At 44.0% G+C, this 19,702-nt stretch overlaps 2 protein-coding genes across 4 annotated transcripts in view; one reads left to right on the top strand and one right to left on the bottom strand.

Annotated features, from left to right (window-relative positions):
* LOC101465705 (teashirt homolog 1) overlaps positions 1-12,485 on the bottom strand; it is a 35,726-nt gene extending 23,241 nt beyond the window's left edge. Inside the window, exons 1-2 of one of the 2 annotated variants that reach the window (XM_004566809.6) lie at positions 12,323-12,485; positions 9,572-10,150 (exon numbers count right to left, since the gene is read on the bottom strand). In XM_004566809.6, coding sequence (XP_004566866.1) covers positions 9,572-9,611 — 40 coding nt within the window. In that variant the 5' untranslated portion in view covers positions 9,612-10,150; positions 12,323-12,485. Of the gene's footprint in view, positions 1-9,571; positions 10,151-10,370; positions 10,912-12,322 lie in introns of those variants that run through there. The other variant, XM_004566808.4, reaches the window with a different exon arrangement.
* LOC101465132 (prostaglandin reductase-3) lies at positions 11,538-18,503 on the top strand. Of its 2 annotated transcripts, XM_004566807.3 has the most exons (3): positions 11,538-12,157; positions 14,635-15,353; positions 16,715-18,503. In XM_004566807.3, the coding sequence occupies exons 1-3, from the start codon at positions 11,874-11,876 to the stop codon at positions 16,801-16,803; spliced, it is 1,092 nt and encodes a 363-aa protein (XP_004566864.1). In that variant the 5' UTR covers positions 11,538-11,873; the 3' UTR covers positions 16,804-18,503. The 2 variants fall into 2 exon arrangements, with proteins under 2 accessions (XP_004566864.1, XP_004566863.1); XM_004566806.3 differs by lacking the exon at positions 16,715-18,503 and having other exon boundaries at positions 11,541-12,157; positions 14,635-15,760.
* The last annotated feature ends 1,199 nt before the right edge of the window (positions 18,504-19,702 follow it).

The following is a 19,702-nucleotide window of genomic DNA, read 5'->3' as shown; positions in this document are numbered from 1 at the left end:
AATTAATCACTGGAATTGTTACACCATGGTAATACTGAAAACAATCTCCATGATCACACGCACAAACAAAATTTCAAATTGCTATCATCCATCTCACCTGCCCCTGTTAAAAGCACACAGCAAGGGGGGGGGGGGGGGGGGGGGGGGGGGGTTGGACTGTGTATGTGTGTGTGTGTGTCGGGGGGGGTATAGATGGCTGAACCATTTGTTGGCTTCCTCCCCACCCCCGTTCCCATTCTAAAGGCCCGGCCAGCAAGATGATGGTGAAAAATTAACGGCAGGCAGCCAAACAAGTAAAAGCACCAGGGCGAAGGGATCAATGTGCGGCATCCATGGCGGGAGCAGCTATGTAAAACACTTGCCTTAAGTCAGCCGCATCCGGTTAATATTTAATCCCTCCATCCATCTCCACAAAGAGCGTTTCCCTTTTAGCTTTAGCTGCCGTTTACTTTGATTACACACAGCTGTTTGGGGGTGGCTGGGGCCGGGGCGGGGAGGAGGTAGCGGGGGCAAAGCAGGAACGATAAGAGAGAGCATGGTGGGGTGATTTGCATGGGGATGGAAAAATATTCTCAGGTTTGATAATCGCTCAGAGCAGTCTAGTGCCAGTGTGAGACAGCAGAGAGGAGGTAGGCCTGAAAGAAAGAGTGAAATAAACAGAGAAAGAAGAGAGAGAGAGGGAGAGGTGTTAGATCTGTGAGGATGAGGGGAGGAAATAGAGGTGATGCTGAATGAAGCTTAGGAAAAACAAAACAAAAAAAACAAACCGAGTTTCACTCCGAGGGGGTTGCCTTATTTAAAACAAGAGATATGCAAATACAGCTAGGAGTAGCAAAATAACACTGATATTATCTTCCTCGGTTATTTTCTGTGGCAAATTATTTCTAGGGAGGAAATCCAAAACTGTAACTCCCAAGTGAACATGCAAATCCATCTGCGTATTCCTGGGGAGCCTTCGCCACTCGCTCTCATGTTGCTTCTTGCGCGTTGCTGTTTTTGCTTCCCTCCTTTAACCGACTGAAGTTTCCCATGTTTATTCTGCACCGGTGCTGAAAACTGCACATTACAGAAGCCGAGCAGTAAACTACGCAGTGTCAACAGTGTTACGCATAGGCGTATAATAACTTCATATATATGCATGTAACGGTAAATTAGGTGATATGTAATTAGAAATAATGGCAAATGTAAAACTGAACTTTGCGTTTCCTGCTCTGCTACTTACTGTGCGCAGTCACCACTTGGCTGCCTGAAGCCTGTGCACATAATGCTTTCGATTAAACTTTACCAATTACCGAGGGAAATGACCTACATGCCGCTGCACTGATTTAAACCCTTAAAAATTGAGAAAATATGGCAAATGTGGAACACACGCCACTTAAATTTGAGGGGTTTTTTTGGGGGGGGGGGGGGTTGTTTGTTTTTTTTCCACCTTAATGCTAGAAGCCTGTCGACTCAAATGTGTTTGTCAGCCAGCGGGTTTACTGGAAGGAAGCCCTCAAGATGGGCAATGGCAACTGTTCATTTTCTCACTCGCTGACCTCAGCTCCCCAGTTTACAATGTGGAATAAAAAATGGGCCCGTGCTAGCCAAGAGCGCGAGGAACACGGAGGGAAGAAGAACCAGCGGTTAGGTTAGTCTGCAGCTGCTGCTGTTTTGCAGAAGGTGAACTTAACATACACTGTGTATGTATGACGCACACCAGGGATGAAACGAAGATGCTTTTTTTTAAACCTGTGGAACAAACTGCATAGCGAGCTTGATCTAGAGTTTTGCTTTCGCCTACCGTCTTTGCATCGTTCTGGTATTATTCAACTACCAGAGTGCGAACCGGCCTACAGATCGAGGTTAAAATGGGGAAAATACCGGACCTTCCACCCATCCGCCCAACACTCGCTTCACCGTGATTGCTAATACAGCGAGCTATTGATCAATGAGTGCCTGCCGCTGGCTGCTGTTTCAAAGGGGGAGAGAATAGGGGCTGCAGGGCCTGTGACAACCCTGACAAGGGTAAAGTGTTATTTCTCTCACACACCGACAGCTGGACAAGGGGTGGGGAGCGGAGGAGAGCGTTGGAGGGGAATGTTGTAGGGATGGAGGGACATGTGCGTGAGTCGGGAGGGGCAATTCGGCCGGCCAGGCAGTAATTCTTAATTGACACCTGTCAGGATAATGGCGGCAGTCACAGCTGTTGTGGGAGAATTTGTCCATCGTCCCGTTCATCTGTCAGCTTTAATGCCCATCCTAAAAGCTACACCCCACCCACCACCCACCACTCCACCCCATGCAGCAAATACACAAACACACACGCACAGATTTCATCTCCCTTCCCTATCCTAAATATCCACCTCTCTTGAGCTTCACCCACACGGCCAATCTTCTTTGGTGCTGCTGCTTGGCTAAACATCGGTGCCCACCGCTGTCATCACACCATCACACATCCACCCCCCCCCCCCCCCCCCCCCCCCCCCCACACTCCATAACAGAGGGGGGGAAAAAACCCCACACTTAATCATTACATTGCTGTATGGATTTAAGCCATGCTGAGATAATTTAGTATTTGTTAAAAGACAAAAAAAAACCGCGCTTTTCAACTCTTTCACTCCCCCAGCTGCCTCCTTTTAAGCGTGTCATTCGACCCTGACAATCTCCACCTAAGTTTGTCCGCCGAGGTACAACCAACGGGAAAAATGAGGAGTTAAAAAAAAAGAAAAATATATATTTTTTCAGCCAGCTTCCTTTTTGTTTTTTTGGTTTTGTTTAGCCCCAACACCAGAATTCCTTTTTTCTCTTTGCTTTTTGATTGGCAGAAGAAGAAGAAGAAGAAGAAGAAGAAGAAGAAGAAGAAGAAGAAGAAGAAGAAGAAGAAAAAAGAAGAGTATTTATCCAGAAGGGAAAGGGGTGGGTGGGACGGGGTTGAGATGAGAAACATGCTGGAGAGGGTAAAAGAGCAAGAAATAAAGGGAGACAGAGTGCTGCAAAATGAGAGGGGAGATATGTGAAAGAGTCAAAGAGAGAGAGCGAGAGAGGTAGAGGGAGATAGAGAAGAAGAGAGGGAGGAGAGGGAGGAGTGTACAGGGGTTGGGTGTCCCTGGATGGGGCTCTTGCTCTTCTGTAGTGGGCCCATCTCGTTTGTCTTGTTTGTTTGTTGGCATCAAAGAGCTGCCTCTCACTCCCCCTGCTAACTGATGTAATGAGTGGGTAAGCTACATGTTTTTTTTTTGTTTGTTTTTTTCCTGCGCCGAGGAATTCAAATACTTATTAAACAAAATATTCTGTAATTGCTCATCTTTTATTGATAGTAGTAACATGTTAAATTTGGCTCTAGCAGACTTTCCCATAGCCTCTCGAGGAGGCACAGCACTGATCAAGAGAGCAAATTTACCCTCGGCAAATGTAATACTTTACTTAAGAAAATTTAAGATGTCAATTTTTGTGCTGTAAATGTTGCATGACTACTTCTCTTGAACGTTTCCCCTCTTATCCTCCTCATGTCTCAAATTATGTGCCAGAGGAAAGCAAAAAATAAATAAATAAAAAACACACACACAAAATATCAACAGTTTTTTTTTTTTCATTAATGAGCTCGGAGGTCTTACATCCCTACTGTGGACCCTTAACAAACTGTAATTACTCAGCACAACACAAATATTACATAGTAATTAAGCACACTTAACAGAGAGCTGATAACGGCGACAGCAAGTCATTTATCAAAGCTTTGAGTCCTTTCTGAAATTTCATGAAAGTTAAGAAAACGAGTTTGTTATGCTGCTGCAACATTGAAAAATGAGAACAAAAATTCTTTATTTGGGGGGAAATTGTTTTTCTATGGCAGTCAGGAATAAGACTGCTTGTCAGCCCAGTCCCAGAGGGCTGCTTTCTATCTGTTTCAGACTTGATTTTCTCAGACTAGCGGGTTTTTTTCCTCCTTCTTTTTTGGATCCCATGACTTGCTGCTGTTTTTATGTGCTGCAAGGCAGGCAACAAAGCACATCTGGCTTCTTTAATGATATGATTTCCCATCATGCTAAGCCACCTCCATTATGACCTCCCACAGAGACATGCTGGCTGCACTTAAGCATTAGGTGTAGGTGTGTACGTGCGTTTTTGTGTGTGTACGTGCGCGCGTCTGCCTGACTGTCTGTGTTTATGGTTGACGGTGTGCATGTGTGTGTTTAAAGTGCAGCGAGGGCAACACACTGCTAGTGATGGTAGCGGCGTGCCCCGAGGGCAGGTTTTTGCTGTGAATGCCCCGAAAAGAATCAAAAAGAGAAAAAAGACAACGAGGGGCATTAGCGGTATGGCGTGAAATCTATCTTTTATCCATATGAACCACAAAAGCTACATGGTTACAAGTTTGCTAATATCATCTATCTTGTAATTAGTTATTCCTGATAATCCATATTTTTTTTAAAAAAAACATTCAACAAACCTGTTGATCTTGAAACCGTTTTGGTAATGTTTACACAACTAATATTTGCACATTCATGCAAAAGAATTACAAGGATGATAAATGAAACTAAACCATGTAAGAAACTAATACCACACACAGACACACACACAAACACCAGGGGCACTCGTGGTGACTCGAGGCATTAGAAGAGCGAGCTGAGCAAGTTTGACCTCTGACTGGCTCAAATCCCAGATGTAAATTTAACTGCTAGTTTGGGAGGGTGGCGCAGGAGCAAAAGTGGCTATTGACGAAGTCGATCGATGCCACCTGCTAACGACGCCACCGCTCCAATTAGTGTAACCTCTAGCTGAGTCCGCACACACCGGGCTAAATAGAATGGCCAGAAAACATACAGTACATGCGAGGTGTGTGTGTGTGTGTGTTGGGGCTGAGATGAAACAAGGCTGCGGTGGATCGATAAGTGTTCCCGCTCTGTCTGATATCCCTCCTTTTTGACTGGGAATAGTGCAGAGATATAACAGTTGAGATATGAGAAACATGGCGCTGCTCTTGGAGCTTGTTTTCCTGCTCTTGCAGTGATGTGGGGGGTTGGGGGGGGGGGGGCAGAGGGGCAGGCCACGCTAAAAAGGATGACTAACATGGCGTGGTTACCGTTACACTCGTTGGAGTTATTCATTCCAGGAAAACTAACACCGGTCAGTGCTAAGCTACAAGCTCACACACACACACACTCTCACCTCATCTCTCTCCCTTTCCTCCTCTTACACACTCACACAAACATGCACACACTTCTTTTTTTTTTTCCTCCTTTTTTCATCCAAATCTAACATAAACTTCTCATTTCTCAGAAGCTGTGCAGCCTTTGAGCCATCGGAAGTTAAGCCTTCCAACTTTCAAGCGAGACACTAGTTCCTTTCTTGAAAAAAATCAACTTTTCATCAAAACAAGACTGTTCTAATTCTCGGAGGGGGGGGGGGGGGGGTATTCAAATCTGGCAACACTGAGTTTTTTCAATAAAATGCACACACACACACACACACACACACACACACACACACACACACACACACACACACACACCTAGAGCCTATGCAGTGCAGTATTCCTCAGGACACCGGTGCAGACAGAAGGGTGAGTTGATGTCTGTGTGTGTGTGTGTGTGTGTGTGTGTGTGTGTGTGTGTGTGTGTGTGTGTGTGTGTGTGTGTGGAGGGGGGTGCCACATAAATCTCAGCGTGCTGATTATTTCGAGGGGAGAATATCACATAACAGCATCGTCAAGTAAGAGCACAAAGGTCGCTGTGTAATCTTAGCTACCCCGGGCATGCAAAATCATTAATCCCCGGGCACTGTGATTCTCCAGCTCGGAATAAACTGGAGGCCTTCAGCGAGGCGGGCGGCTACAACACCGAGCTGGGAGAACGTTCAGCCAAAGTACGAGGAGGCCGTTCTATGAAGTGGCAGTGATTTACTGGCAAGGGTGGGGGTGGTGGAGCTGGTGGGGCCGCAACACATGCAAAAGTGTGAAAACTTCAACAGAACGTCGAGATTTTTAAAAATGGTTCCCGGGATTACTCTGGAGCGCTGATGCATCAGGCGGTTAGAACAGGCCTCAGCCGTGTCATTAATACAAAAATAAATAAAGCTCTCGCAAGAGTTGAGAAATTTCCACTGAGAAAATTACAGCAGAAAATAAGAGGAAACTTCACGAAAAATGCAATGTAATTTTTTTAAAAACAACCCGAAAACGATTTTCGGCGTAACCGAAAGAATTCTAATGAAAATAAAAACAATGGGACAAGCAGAAAATTAGCAGAGAACAGAGGGATAGGCTGCAATGTGGTGTGGCTGGTCTGGCTCGCTTATTGCAAGGTTATAGGAGGTGTTGAGGATGGGGGCGTATGTGTGTGTGTGTATGGGTGGGGGGGGGGGGCCTTACTGAGGTCATTAACTGGCATTGTCTCCTGATGTGATTAGTCAGGTAGCAAAGTCCATTTGTCACCTGCACAGGCAAATTGAGTTGGTGCTGCACTAGGGGCTATGGGGACTGTATAATATCAACTTGATTACATCAAGGCAGCTGTGGACTTGACACCTTACTGAATTTGTCAGCATTAATCGTTAGGGCCTGTCACAAATCCATCAGCTCCACAGATAATTAGGGCTCTCTCTAATGAAGCCAACGGGATGCAACCTTACCCCCACCACCACCACCCCTTCCCCACTCTATACACACACACACCGTTTCTCTTATAATTAACCATCATGCAACGGAACAAGAGCGACTATCTCGTCGTCTCTTTTCCCTCGTCTTCCTCATGTAAGACTATGCAAGCCTGCCTACCATGAAAGGCGGCGTCACTGCTTTCTGTCCTTTACTTTTTTTGGTTTTTCCTCCTGGCCTCTTTACCTTTAAATCAAGGCATCGACTGTACGAGGTGCACGTAGTAATGCACAACATCCATCTTTGCACAAACAAGAACACCAGGGTGTGTGTGTATATATATAGTTTCACAAACTTGCTGATTCAGGTTTGCAAAGTTTCTTCACATCTTGGTTTCCATGTTCTGGAATTCCTGCGTGTGAATTTCCTGATGAAAATTATAAAGCAACAGGAAGCATGACAACGAGTGCTGCGTTTTCATTCCATCGGTGGAATATGTCATTAATGGGGTTTTTTGTCATCTAAACAGCAGTGTCACACACACACACACACACACACACACACACACACATGCAGATACTTCAAAATGATCCTAAGAAATCCTGTGATAATTTTCTTAAAAGCAAAACAAAACACAAAATTTATTGTTTAAAAAAAAATTGCGGAAATTGTAAAATTTACTGCAAAATAAAGCAATCGATTAACAACCTGATCAAAGAAAAGTTTTAACATGAGAAGCTCAAGCAACCCGAAAATTCTTTGCCAAGAAGCTGCCTAAGAAGTGCACTGTGTATGAAAATTAACAGGGAAATGTGCACATCTGATTATGTAACTCAAAGAAACGAAACTGTTAAGAAAATCTTTTGCTGTTTCTGATTTGCAAAATATAACTTTGCATGGTGCGGCCTCGAAACATAACGCACCTAATAAAAGTCTCCACAAGCTTTACAAAGTGAGAATGAAAAAAATAGGCCGTCCACACAAGTCTGCTATTGTTGTTTTAATTGTCTGACTCCTGATTTCCATGCCTAGTCCCACTATGAGCTATTTCCTCTTTGAGCAGTAGCACACAGAGGAAGCCACAGGTCAGTACGAGCTCCCAGTGGAGCATCGGGCTAGCCTGGTGTGTAAGTCGGTGTGTGCATGCGTATCAGCGTGATTGCGTGTTAGTCAGTCGCTTCTGGAAGCGTGGAGTGGAGGGCGTTATCTCTGACCGGCCATCGTGTTCGTGAAAGAATGGAAAACATCCCGTTTGCCAAGCTGTGATTGACCATTACAACCCATGATGTGCATGGCACTCAGTGGACGTTGTAATGGATCAATGGTTTGTGTGTATGTGTGTGTGGTGTGTGTGTGGCAGGAGAAAGGAGGGGAAGGGAGGGGTCACAGAGATGTCATGTTTTTCATGCCTCCATCTACATGCAGAAACCTAACGGGAGTCCCTCTGCTCCCATCGTGGCCAACCTTTTCCAGGGGGATATTTTGCCAAAGCAACAGCGGTGACTGTTCTCTCCGTCTCACACACACAAATGCAGAAAGGTACAGCGAGACTCGGTATATAAAACTCGATTCTTGCTTCGCGGTGTGGGCCAGAAAACATATTACAGGTTGCCACAAAGGCAAACGAGAAAAGGCGAAGTTAACAGCGAGCACCGGTTGAATGTTCATCCGTCCTACACTCCTTCTCATCCTCCTCCTCATCCTCATCATCACCACCACCATCATCTTCATCATCGCAAGCTCTCTGTTTAAAATGATAAAACCTGCTGAGTTCAAAGTCTTCGTCGGCTGGCCCTCCTGTTCGACCCGCTTTGCACCTCATATTTCAAAATCTCTTTAAAATTCTGTAACTGTCTTTTGTTCACTCCAGTTGTTAATGCCTAACTTCAAAGGCTCGGCCTCATTAGCACAGAGGTAGAAACCCCTGTCACTCATTTACATTTGTTTAAAGGCTGCAGGGAGACAAGAGGAAAAAGGGGGAGTCCACATCCAAACCACTAGAAGTCAACCTTGTCGGTCCTCTGCCAACACCTGGTTTTATCAGTTGGTCACATTATAAAAATCATATCCAGCAGTGGACCTCAGCTGTGGGCTGATTCTTGCAGCGAATAAGGGAGGAATATTTCGGACGAGGACAGCCAGAACCTTCCATATTTTCATCTAAGAATATATAGGAAGAGGAGGAGAATTCAAATACCTGTTCTTTTTAAAGAGTGTTGGGGAATTTCTTGCAATTGAACATACACACAGTGCTTTCATCTGCTTTCTGTGCATACACATTTGAAGAAATAAGGTGATTTTTTCAACCACAATTCCCAACTTTCTTCTTTATCCTTTTTTCTTTTTCTTCCTTTTTGTCTTTGCTTTTCAGTTCCTGGTTAAAAGCAGGGTTGTGCATTTGAGTGGCTACCAGAAGCATGCTTGTCTTCATGGAGGGATTTATTGATGTTTATCAGGGATGAATAGATCAAAGACTGCCACATGACAGACGATCAATCACGCATCAAATCAAGGGTGGCAATCCTCTAATAAAATAAAAAAGAAAGGAAAAACCAGCTCTCGCCCGTTTTTCTCCCCCCTTTCTTTCCCAGTCAATTATTCATCATTACTCACTCTTGAACCTCAAAAACTCCCTTTTATCCCCATAACATGCCATTTAGTTTATCTCACCATTCTTAATAGAACTTTCCTGGCACCGGAGGATTTAAAAAAAAATCTCAAAGTGGCATTGCGCAGATACGTGCGTCATTTGCGCAATTAGATACATTTTAAACACAACAGTGTGTCCAGGGGTGAGTTGTGCGCTGTGTTATTAACACAAATAAATTGATTTAAACCATAAGTTGTAAAATAATAATAATAATAGTAATAAATCGCAGCATGCAGTCCTGCTAAAGAAAAAAAAGGTGGAAGGAGAGACTTCCAATTGGCACTTGGAAATAAAAACTAGTTGGTTACTGGGATGGGAAATGGTCGTAATGGAGGGGCGGGTTATACCTGCTGATCGCCGCGGCTCTTGCTGCTTTCTCCTCGGCATAGTGACCGTCGCGTTCCACGGTACTTCTCATGCAGGAATTACAAACAAATGGAGTCTTATCAGTTTTGAAAAATCATCCCGTTTTTCGGGGGAGGGGTGTTGTTGATCTCTGAGCTGAGAATGTCTCTTCAAACCGGCTGCTCTTTTTTGGATGTGATAGCTGGGTCGGCTTCAGCGAGACTGAGCTCAAAAATTACGAAGGGATTCGGCCAGCTCCTGACACCTTCACTTCCATTAAAAATCATCTTCCTTCATCTCTCTCGTGGCAGAGTACGAAAAGAAGCAAAAAAAAAAAAACAGCACCTTAAAACCCAAGTTTTCGGTTCACTCCCTTTGGGGGAAAAACAAAAAAAATCCCCCTAATCTCCAGTGCTGTTTGGAGGGGGACGATAGTTTGCTGCGCCTTTTACGCACACCAAAACTAAAAAGAAAAAAGAAAAGAAAGAGATTTCTGGCGGTAACCAAACAAATAAGTCCCGAGTGCACACCTCTGATAAGTAATGTATCCTTGTGTTTCCTTCCGTTCTTTTGCCACAGACCTGAAAGAGAGAGAATGGGAAAGGAGAAGAGAGATAGACAGGCATTAGATGGGTTAATGTCAATCCCGTCACCACCACGCCACCTCAGCCCGGATCCAGCCTCACCAGTCCGGCGGAGACTTTTTTCCTCCCTCCCCTTCTGCCCTCTTTCTCTCCCACAGAAGGGGGAAAATAATTAAATAAAATAAATGGAGACGAGTAGGCTTTCTCTTGTACTTACGTTTTAAGAGTCGTGGAAATGATTTTCACCGCTCATCTGATCGCATGTTGGACAGAGTCGGGTTTTTTTTTTTGGTTTTTTTTTTTTGGAGGGTTGGTTGATGCGGTGGAGAGGATATCACTTGAGAGAGAGGGGAAACAAGACGCAGGCGCATCCAAGCTTCGCCAACAACAGATCAGATCGACATGGACTAAAATATTTGTCTCTTGAAAAAGCCCAAAAAAAAAAACAAGACGGGGGGCAAAAACTCCAGGGACTGATCCGCGGTCTCTCAAAAAAAAGAAAAAAATGGGAACGCGGCGGATCCAGAAGCTGTTTCAGACAGTCTCAACTGATAGACAGACGCATCGAGTGGCTTTTCCTGCTACATTTTTACTCCTCCCCTCTCCACAAGCGTCACCCCTGACAGAGGAGCCTACCTGTCAATCTTTTTAATTGTCTTGTTTTCCCCCTCTCTCTCTCTCTCTCTCTCTCTCTCCTTCTCCCTTTGCTTAAAAAAGAAGCCAAACCTCCGACAAAAGGATATGATCCTCTCAAAACTTACTGCGAGATCAGCTAACAAAACCAAACTTATCCCAATGCCTCTTGCAAACTATCAAAAACAACAAGGCTCACTACTTAAGTCTGAGCTTTTTGCAACCCAGGTGACATCTTAAGATCGCCTGGTAGTGACACGGCACGAGTTAGGGCACGACTCTTGCTCCGCTGACGCTTTAATGTCCCCCAGTGCGCTCCGGCAGCTCTGTTAAGAATAGATCCTTCCAGAAAAATGACAGTCAGATGACAACAGACGATAACACAGCTGCATGGAAGGAGCAGGCAAAATAAATAAAGAAACAAATAATGGAATGAGATGAAAACAAGACACTTTCACAAATCGCCTGTGGGAGCTTTTTGGTTACAGGTGTAGTGTGGGCAGAAACATCTCCCTATGACGCTCAAAACATTTAGTATTAGGAAGAAAAGGGGGGAAAGGCGCCAGTCAAACGGGAGCGCAGTCGTAGTGCACGCTCGGACCGTGATTTTTGTTGTTATTTGTAGGTGTTGGGAAAAGATCCGATGGGTTGGCGTTCTTTTCGTGGGAGTGAAACGGCTGAGGATAGCCTGTGTGGGGAGACGAGGATTGATTTGTTTCACCTTAGTAGGAAGTGAGTGTTGTGTCCGGGAAGGGGAGGGACTCCCGACGACAAGTCTGAGGCGCTGCTGTGCTCCACGCTGGGGCTGCACCAGTGCAATGTTTTAATCCTAAACTCGATCCCCCGCTTGTTTGCTTTGCGTAAGAGTCACGCTACGACGCATCGCGCTTTTTTTCTCCCCCCCTGTTTTTTTTATTTTTGGTCTAAAAGCTCGTTTGGCTCGGCTCAGCCTGGCCCGGGCCTGGCCTGCACGCCGTGCGTGTGCAGAGGGGAGGCTTGTGGTGCAGGCTAATGGCACCTGATCGACCTAATCACAGGCACGAGCACGCGTCAAGTTTGGTCGTGAACTTTGTCACATTTCGGAATCATGTCCAGGGCGCTGTTGGCGAGAAACGGCAGGAGAGCACTACCGCTAATCTACGGGGGGCGCAGAGGCACCGACACACTTTCAGGAGTTCATCTGGCTGCGAGGCGGTTCATCGTAGATATGTCCTACTCGGCGCACTTCATGGATTTTAAAGGATCCTCCATAGCGAGCAGTATGAAAAAGCTGGTAGTCACCAAGCTCAGCCCGAATTTCAGAGAGGCCGTTTCTACGCAAACCGTGGCCGTTCCGACACCCGGAGACGCGGACTTGCTGGTCAGAAATCGGTAAGTTAATTTTGGTGACGGTGGGAACACACGGACTCTGTTTTTCTGTCGGTCGGGAAAGCGTTAGGTGACCCGAAGCGTCTTCTTTCTTTTCTTTCTTTTTCTTTTTTTAAAATGCCGATCTGTCAGGAGATTGTTGAGAAGTTATTAAACGGCTCCGCTTACCTCGAATCACCCATGTCCAGCACCTGCGATCACCCTCATCATTATCATCATCATCATCATCATCATCGCCACAAGATGGAAAAATACGTGAGGAATAAGCGCTGTACTGTAATTCCAAGTTCCGCCCTCTCTGCATTTGTCTATCAATCCATCTCGGCATCTCTCTCTCTCTTCTATCGCTCTCTCTCCCCTGCTCTCTCTCTCTCTCTCTCTCTCTCTCTCCCTCTCTCTCTCTCTGTCCTGTCTCTCTACGTCACCAACCTGCAAACAGAAAGTCATGGGGGGGCTCAGGCTGGCATCAAGAGATGGAGATGATGGAGAAGGCGATGGGAGTGCTACACGGCGCTGGAATTGCAGCATCATTTCTTTCATTCACAGCAGCAGAAGGCAGAGTGGATCCAGGAGTCTGTTGTACGGGCTCTGTTGTGCGTGAACAGAGTCGACATTATTACAGTAACAGATAAATGAAATTAAAGCCAAAAAACATACATTAATGCTTTTTTTTTTTAATAGTTGAATTTCTGCATAAATTTCTGATTCCACCTCACTCTGCTTTCAGGTTCCTACAACATTGCTGGCTGTGTGCGCCTTATGTAGTTTTTAATGTTAAGTCAGCTTTACATCAGTCCACCTCGGGGTTTACTGTTGTATTTACTGCCAATAAAATACAGTCCTCCCCGAGACTGAGTGTAAAACGTACAACATTAGGATCTTATTAGCTTGTAAGACAGTCGCTTGGTGCACCGAGACCCTTGACCGTCTGGGTCGTCTGTGTCGTCTGTGTCAGTGATGCATCACAGTCATGGGAAAATGTTTTAACTGACAGGGGAAAGTAAACCAGAGAACACTTTGTCCCGTTTTGCACGGTGTAAGAGAAATTTTAAAGGAATATAAAATACAGAAGATTGTGAGCGGTTTTTATTTAAAAAAAAAAATCATAGCTGCAGTGAAAAGAAGAGACTGAGGTTTTTATATATATATATATATATATATATATATATATATATATATATATATATGTGTGTGTGTGTGTGTGTGTGTATATGTGCGTGTGTGTGTGTGTATATGTATATATATATATATATATATATATGCACACGCACATATACACACACACACACACACACATATATATATATATATATATATATATAGTAAATTTTAAAAATAAATGCGTGCAGACATTTTTTTTACATGTACTAAAACCCTTCACTTCCAAGAGTCCAGGTGTCCCTCAGCATCTTATCTGAGCCACATGTGCACAAAAATTTGGTCACGCACATGCAAAAGATAAGTCGTATAAAATTGCAAGATGTGAGTTTTTGTAGTTTTCTGGACTTTCATTAATTCTTGAGAGACATAAATAAGAGATTTATTTTTTATCCCCAAGTATAGCGTTTATCAATACACTGTATCTTATTTTGTAATTTCAGTGGAACCAGTGTCAAATTATTAGGCTTGCTATCATTTAACAGAGCATTTTGGCCAAACCTGTGTTACCTGTTTGAAAAGTTTTTCCAGGGCTTAGGCTTGCACAGACTGAGACTTTATTGTTACAGATCCCCTGCTAATTTGGAGTGTTATTTAAACTCAGACGCCTTGCTAGTTTATGCACATGCAAACAGTTTGTACCTTTTTTGATAATAAAATAATACGTCGCTGCGAGGAAACTGATTCCATAGATGTGAAGAAGTCAAACCAAGGCGTTTTGTTATATCGTCGCCACCCATCTATAAACCACAGAAGCATTATCTGGGAGCTCAAAGTACACGTGTGACATGCACGGTAATGAGGCACAGCGTGCGTGCCGCTCTAAAAGACAGTAAATGATTTATTTATACGTTCCTTTCTCACATATTTGTTTCCAGCATGTTACAAAAGTAAGATGAAAACAACCGTCTTCATGTTGAGGCAAGAAGCAGCTATCTGAATTTTTATTTTTTTTTAAAGTGCAGTTTGTTGTGGGTGTCTCTGAAGACAATGAATCATGACATCATGCAATGCGTTTTGTGATACAAACCTTTCCCTGTCAGTGCAGGACTTTTCTTTCCGAGCAAAGAGAAGGAAAAGAGAAAAAATAACTCATTGCCAAAACAAACCAAAGTGTTTTGGCCCTGTGCGCGCCCGTCTGCACAACAAGGAAGTTGACCTTCATACAGGATTTCAGGAAATATGTGCTTACGCTAATAACCGCATAAAACCCCGTTAACTGAAATGCAATGTTAATGTATCCATTTTGCTCAGCACATGCTGATGTAGCAGGTTTATTTCCCTAACTTTTAATCCTCAATTATTTTTCTCTTGTGTTTCAGTTTTGTGGGAATCAACGCCTCAGACATTAATTACTCAGCGGGCCGTTACGACCCTTCGGTGAAGCCTCCCTTTGATGCAGGTTTTGAGGGCATTGGGGAGGTTGTCGGCCTTGGCCTTAGCGCGAGCTCCCGCTACACCGTCGGGGATACTGTGGCCTACTTCGGCAGTGGCGCGTTTGCCGAGTACACGGTGGTCCCAGCCAAGGAAGCTGTGCCTGTTCCTGCGGTGAAGCCAGAGTTCCTCACCCTTTTGGTCAGCGGCGCCACGGCTTATATAGCCTTAAAACGTCTGGGCGACCTGGCTAAAGGTGAGACTGTCCTGGTCACGGCGGCCGCAGGAGGAACGGGACAGTTTGCTGTGCAGTTTGCCAAGCAGGCTGGTTGCCATGTCATTGGGACCTGCTCGACCAACGAGAAAGCCGGTTTCCTCAAATCCATCGGCTGCGACAGGCCGATCAACTACACCGCTGAAGACTTGGCTAAGACCCTGAGGAAAGAGTATCCACAAGGCATAGACGTGGTCTATGAGTCAGTCGGAGGGAGCGTCTTAGAGCTCGCAGTAAACAGTCTGGCCAATAAAGGCCGGCTGATAGTGATTGGCTTCATCTCAGGGTACCAGAGCGCTTCAGGGATCCCACCTTTCAAAGGAGGAACGCTACCAGTCAAGCTACTCCAGAAGTCGGCCAGCATTCGGGGTTTCTTCTTGCCCCACTTCTTAGGTGACTACAGGGAGGCTCTGAGTAGCATGATTCAGATGTTTGCCAAAGGGAAGCTAGTGTGTGAGGTGGATTGCGGTGATTTGGCAGAGGAGGGGAAATTTGTAGGCTTGGATGCGGTTTTCCGGGCAGTGGACTACATGTATGCAGGGAGAAACCTGGGCAAAGTCGTGGTGGAAGTGGCACCACCGTCTGTTAGTAATAGCAAGCTGTGATTTAACTGATTGTAGATGCACTTAAGAAATCATACTTAAAATTACAATGATTCAATCAGTAATATATATATATGTATAGTTTAATGAAGGATTTTTAACCACGGAAAAGCTCTTTATTTTTGTAAAATGACTTATGATACAGCCCAGTAACTAAAAATAATGTCATGAATAAACATACAGCAACTTTGGAAAGTGCTTTGGGGTTGTTTTTGCTTTTTTATGTGCACATGCACTCAGTCGTGAATATATTCAGCACAGAATTTAATATAAAATATTTAAAGTTTTAAATAAGTGTGTGCTAATCAAAAGTCACCACATATTGAAACTCGGAAACAAAAGCTAAGGTTTTTTTCACCTCCCCCACACCTTCCGTCCACCTCCGAAATCATGTTAGACCTGCTGCCATAATGCGCTTGCTTTTGGCGCTCTCGAGCACTTTATCTACCATAAATGTTTTATGATAGACTTCATTGTTTTTCTAATAGGGCCTTACATTGGTATGTGCTTGTCAAAAGTGAGTGCTGCTCCAGGTGTGCTTGGCATTTCATTGCCTGTTTGTGGCTGACAGAAACGGCATTCACACAATCAATCTTTTCATTCACATGCCCCGAAGCTGCACATAATAAAAAAAAAATTAGTCCAGCTAACCAGGAGTTGGGCTAGAAAATGTCATTATTTTCTTCCACTGTGAGTAAAAAAAAAAAAAAAAATCACTCATAGTGAATGCTCTGCGATATGCCCTTTGACACGTTTTTTTTTTTCCATTTCCATTTTTTTGAATTTAATTTGGCTTTTTGAAACAACAAAGTCTTAAAAAATACCATTTAAAGTTTAATCACATTGCACTCATTTTTATAAAACCCAAAGATAAAACTTTAGTGTTTCTTTCAACTTTGAAAGCCTTATTGAGCTTAAAAAAAGTTTTCAGAGTCCCAACTTCAGCAGTGTACTGTTAAACCACTCCAAAAGCAGGAAATGGACAAGAGATGCTTATAACAGTCCGTGTTGGATTACTGCACTGTGTGTCATTTTAAACAAACACCTGTTCCTACCTGGCAGGGATGGCTGTAGTCTTCATGCACCGTGAACACGTTATTTCCTCATCCAGGTGGCTACTCAAAATATAACCCAGTGTGAAATACGTTACAGGTGTGACCCCAGCATGCAAAGCTGCTACCTTCACCAGACGGTGCAGGAAATCAGAAACACACCAGGCCAAGGCGGTTCTGAATCCGTAGTGGAGCAAGTCAGAACACCTCTCAAAGTCACTCACACGTACGCCACAGCCTGTGTCAGCAAGAGACACCGTAGGTATGTTTGTTGCTTTGAGTCAGGCCCGTAATGTCTTACGTGCACGGTTATTTTCAATTTTCCGAGTAGCTGTTAGGTTTTTTTTAAAAAAACAACTATTTTTAGCTGCTTAAAAATATGTGTGCATGTTAATCATTGTTTCTGTTACAGTTGGAGTTGGATGACTCACGCTAGTCGATGCTTGCCATGTTTTTGTGTAGCTTGCTCTTACAAATTTAGGTTAAAAATTATTTACTTAAATCACGGATGTGACGTTTTTGCACTCATTTATTCAGTATTTAAAGCACCACATCTGTGATCTAAAGCCTCTCGGGTCAGAATAAAAACAATTTTTTACCCATGAAAGTTCAACTTTGATTGCACAGTTTAAAAAAATGTTTTTAAAGATTTTTTATGGATATAATTAAAGCAGAAATGGAAGTACTGGGAATTGCATAGGCGTAAGTGACCAAGAGAGCAAACACACTTTAAATGACTGCCAGTCACCTCTTAACACCACTGCTTGCTCAGGAGTTAAAATGAAAAAAGAAAAGCAAGCTCTTACATGCCGGCCACACAAAAGGTGAGAGGAGTGATGATGCACGTGGGTGCGTAGACGAATTTAGCATGCGTCAGTACTCCTGTGCATCCATGTTGGACTATGAGGAGAAGGAGGAGGCCGGGTGTAGCATCTCTTCAATTAACAGGAGAGGCCCTGTCTCGCCGTCCTCCGGGGCCTACCTGTACCTCCACTGATTAGTGAGCAGTCACAGCCCCAATTAGAGAACACAGGAACCTGGAGAGACAACACTCTTTATTTAATTGGATTGTGTTGCAGTCCTAGGCTGCTAACTGGCATCGTATTGAAGCAACCTGGAACTGCAGAGTGTAAACAAGACATTAAAGATGGTGAAGGTCTTCTAGAAAAGTATTCACCGGCTGCTGTGAGGTGGTGAAAGAAAGGAGAAAAAAATCAAGAAATTAGAAATCATGCTAAGTGTCTCTCTCATTTTAGTTTTGTTGCTGCTCCTCAGAAGGGACAAACACTAACACACAAACTTAAATAGGTGATGTACATGGAAGGAATGAAGGGTAAACTTCATTTTCCCTTTAATGTGAATGCGGATGACATTGTAATGCATGCAATGCAAATGTAATATACTGATTATCGCAAGTATTATCAAACTGATTGCATAGGAATTTATAACATTGGAAAAAGTTGAATGTGTTGCCTCCATTGGATCGCCATCTATTCCCAGGAATTTACCTTGTGTACTAGCTACTGTGTAGCATTTCAGATGGCATAAGATTGTAGTTTTATTTTACATTTACTACAACAGCTACTATGTAACATTTAAGGAGAAAACATTCAGAAATAACAAGCTGAATCCATGAAAATTAAGCACACTGAGGGCTATTTTTGCTACTACAGTCATATTTACTCTGGTGTGACTTTTAAAAGTTGACTTCTTTAAGCTAATGGAAGAGAACCAAATATAGTCTTTAGTGTATAACACTGTGCACTCAGTCTGCTTATGTTATATTTCCTCGCTATTTGTGCTTTACTTTGATGCAGCAATTATGGAGTAATTGTCACTTGTGACCATGGTGGCCACGAGCTCAATAAAGTTAAATGTACTCTACGTTTGAAATAAAAATGTTCAGTCGTTGCTTCTTTTTTCCACCTTTACATTAATTAGCGGTGATCACAACTTTTTTTGTAGCGCTCAAGTCCACTTTAATTTGCCATCCAAGACAACAGCGCGGTGCCGGATTTTATTGTTGTACGCTGACATTCAGGGTAGGAAAATTCTCAAAGGTCTCCCTCTTGTTCCTTTTTTTCCCTGCTAAATCCTCTTTTTTTTCACAGTTTCTTCTTGCTGGAATATGTGGCACATAACAAAGACATCACCCTCTTTAGTGTGGGATGGTAGTCTACCTCCAGGCACCTAAGGGACACTGGCTGGCTGCTCGGTGCTGCCAGGATCTAGACAGTCCAGTTTCTTTCTTTGCAAGTCAGTCAGGCCCTCTCAACTCCCCAACTCCCTGAGCCCCCATCACTCCTACCTCCGCCTAATTACCAAACCTAAAACCCCACTCAACTAATTAGCCACAGCAGACCCAGGAACTGTGAGTAAAGGTAAAGAGATGGCTTCATTCAAGTGTGTGTGTGTGTCGGTGTGTGTGGTGGGGGGGGTATGTGTTAAAGAGAGGGAGAGTGAAAAGAAAAGACAAGAGGAAAGGGAAATGGAATATTCAAGTCTCCTTTAGCGAGCACGTCTCTACAGCCAATTAAAGTCATTTATTTTAACTCTTTGCAAAACCTGTGAGTTGTGCATGACAGCATGACAGGGGGGATGTGTTTGTGGCTGTGCGCATGTGTCTCAGGATATGTAGCCATGCACGCATCCGCGCCTAGCCTCGCACACAGACCCACAAGCGTCCACACGCGTCTCAGTATGGCTGGCAGTCTGTCGGCTTCTCTGTCTATCAGCGGAGGGAGAGCTCAGTGGGACATAAATTACAATATGCAGCAGAACCACTTGTGTAAGTCTCAATGAAGGGCAGGAATAACTTTCTTAATCAAGTTCTCGTGATTAATTGTAATAAAGGTGTCATCCGTAAATGTGTCCTCCTGATTGAGTAATTCGGGGCCGGAGACAGTAAGCACATCCCTGGTGATTGGGGGGGCTGGACAAAGTGTGGAGGAGGGAGAGGGGGAAGGTTTGTGGAGGACATAGTGAGACACAAATAGCTCCTGGGCACACTGGCAGCCTTCGCACAACTGACAGTTATGAAATACAATTATCAGTGTGATCTGCTTAAGAATTCATCAGCAGCTTCACC

This window comes from Maylandia zebra, linkage group LG11, assembly GCF_041146795.1.
Source record: "Maylandia zebra isolate NMK-2024a linkage group LG11, Mzebra_GT3a, whole genome shotgun sequence".
NCBI lineage: Eukaryota > Metazoa > Chordata > Actinopteri > Cichliformes > Cichlidae > Maylandia > Maylandia zebra.
The sequence above is the reverse complement of the archived record's forward strand: the minus strand, read 5'-3'. Positions and strand labels throughout refer to the sequence as shown.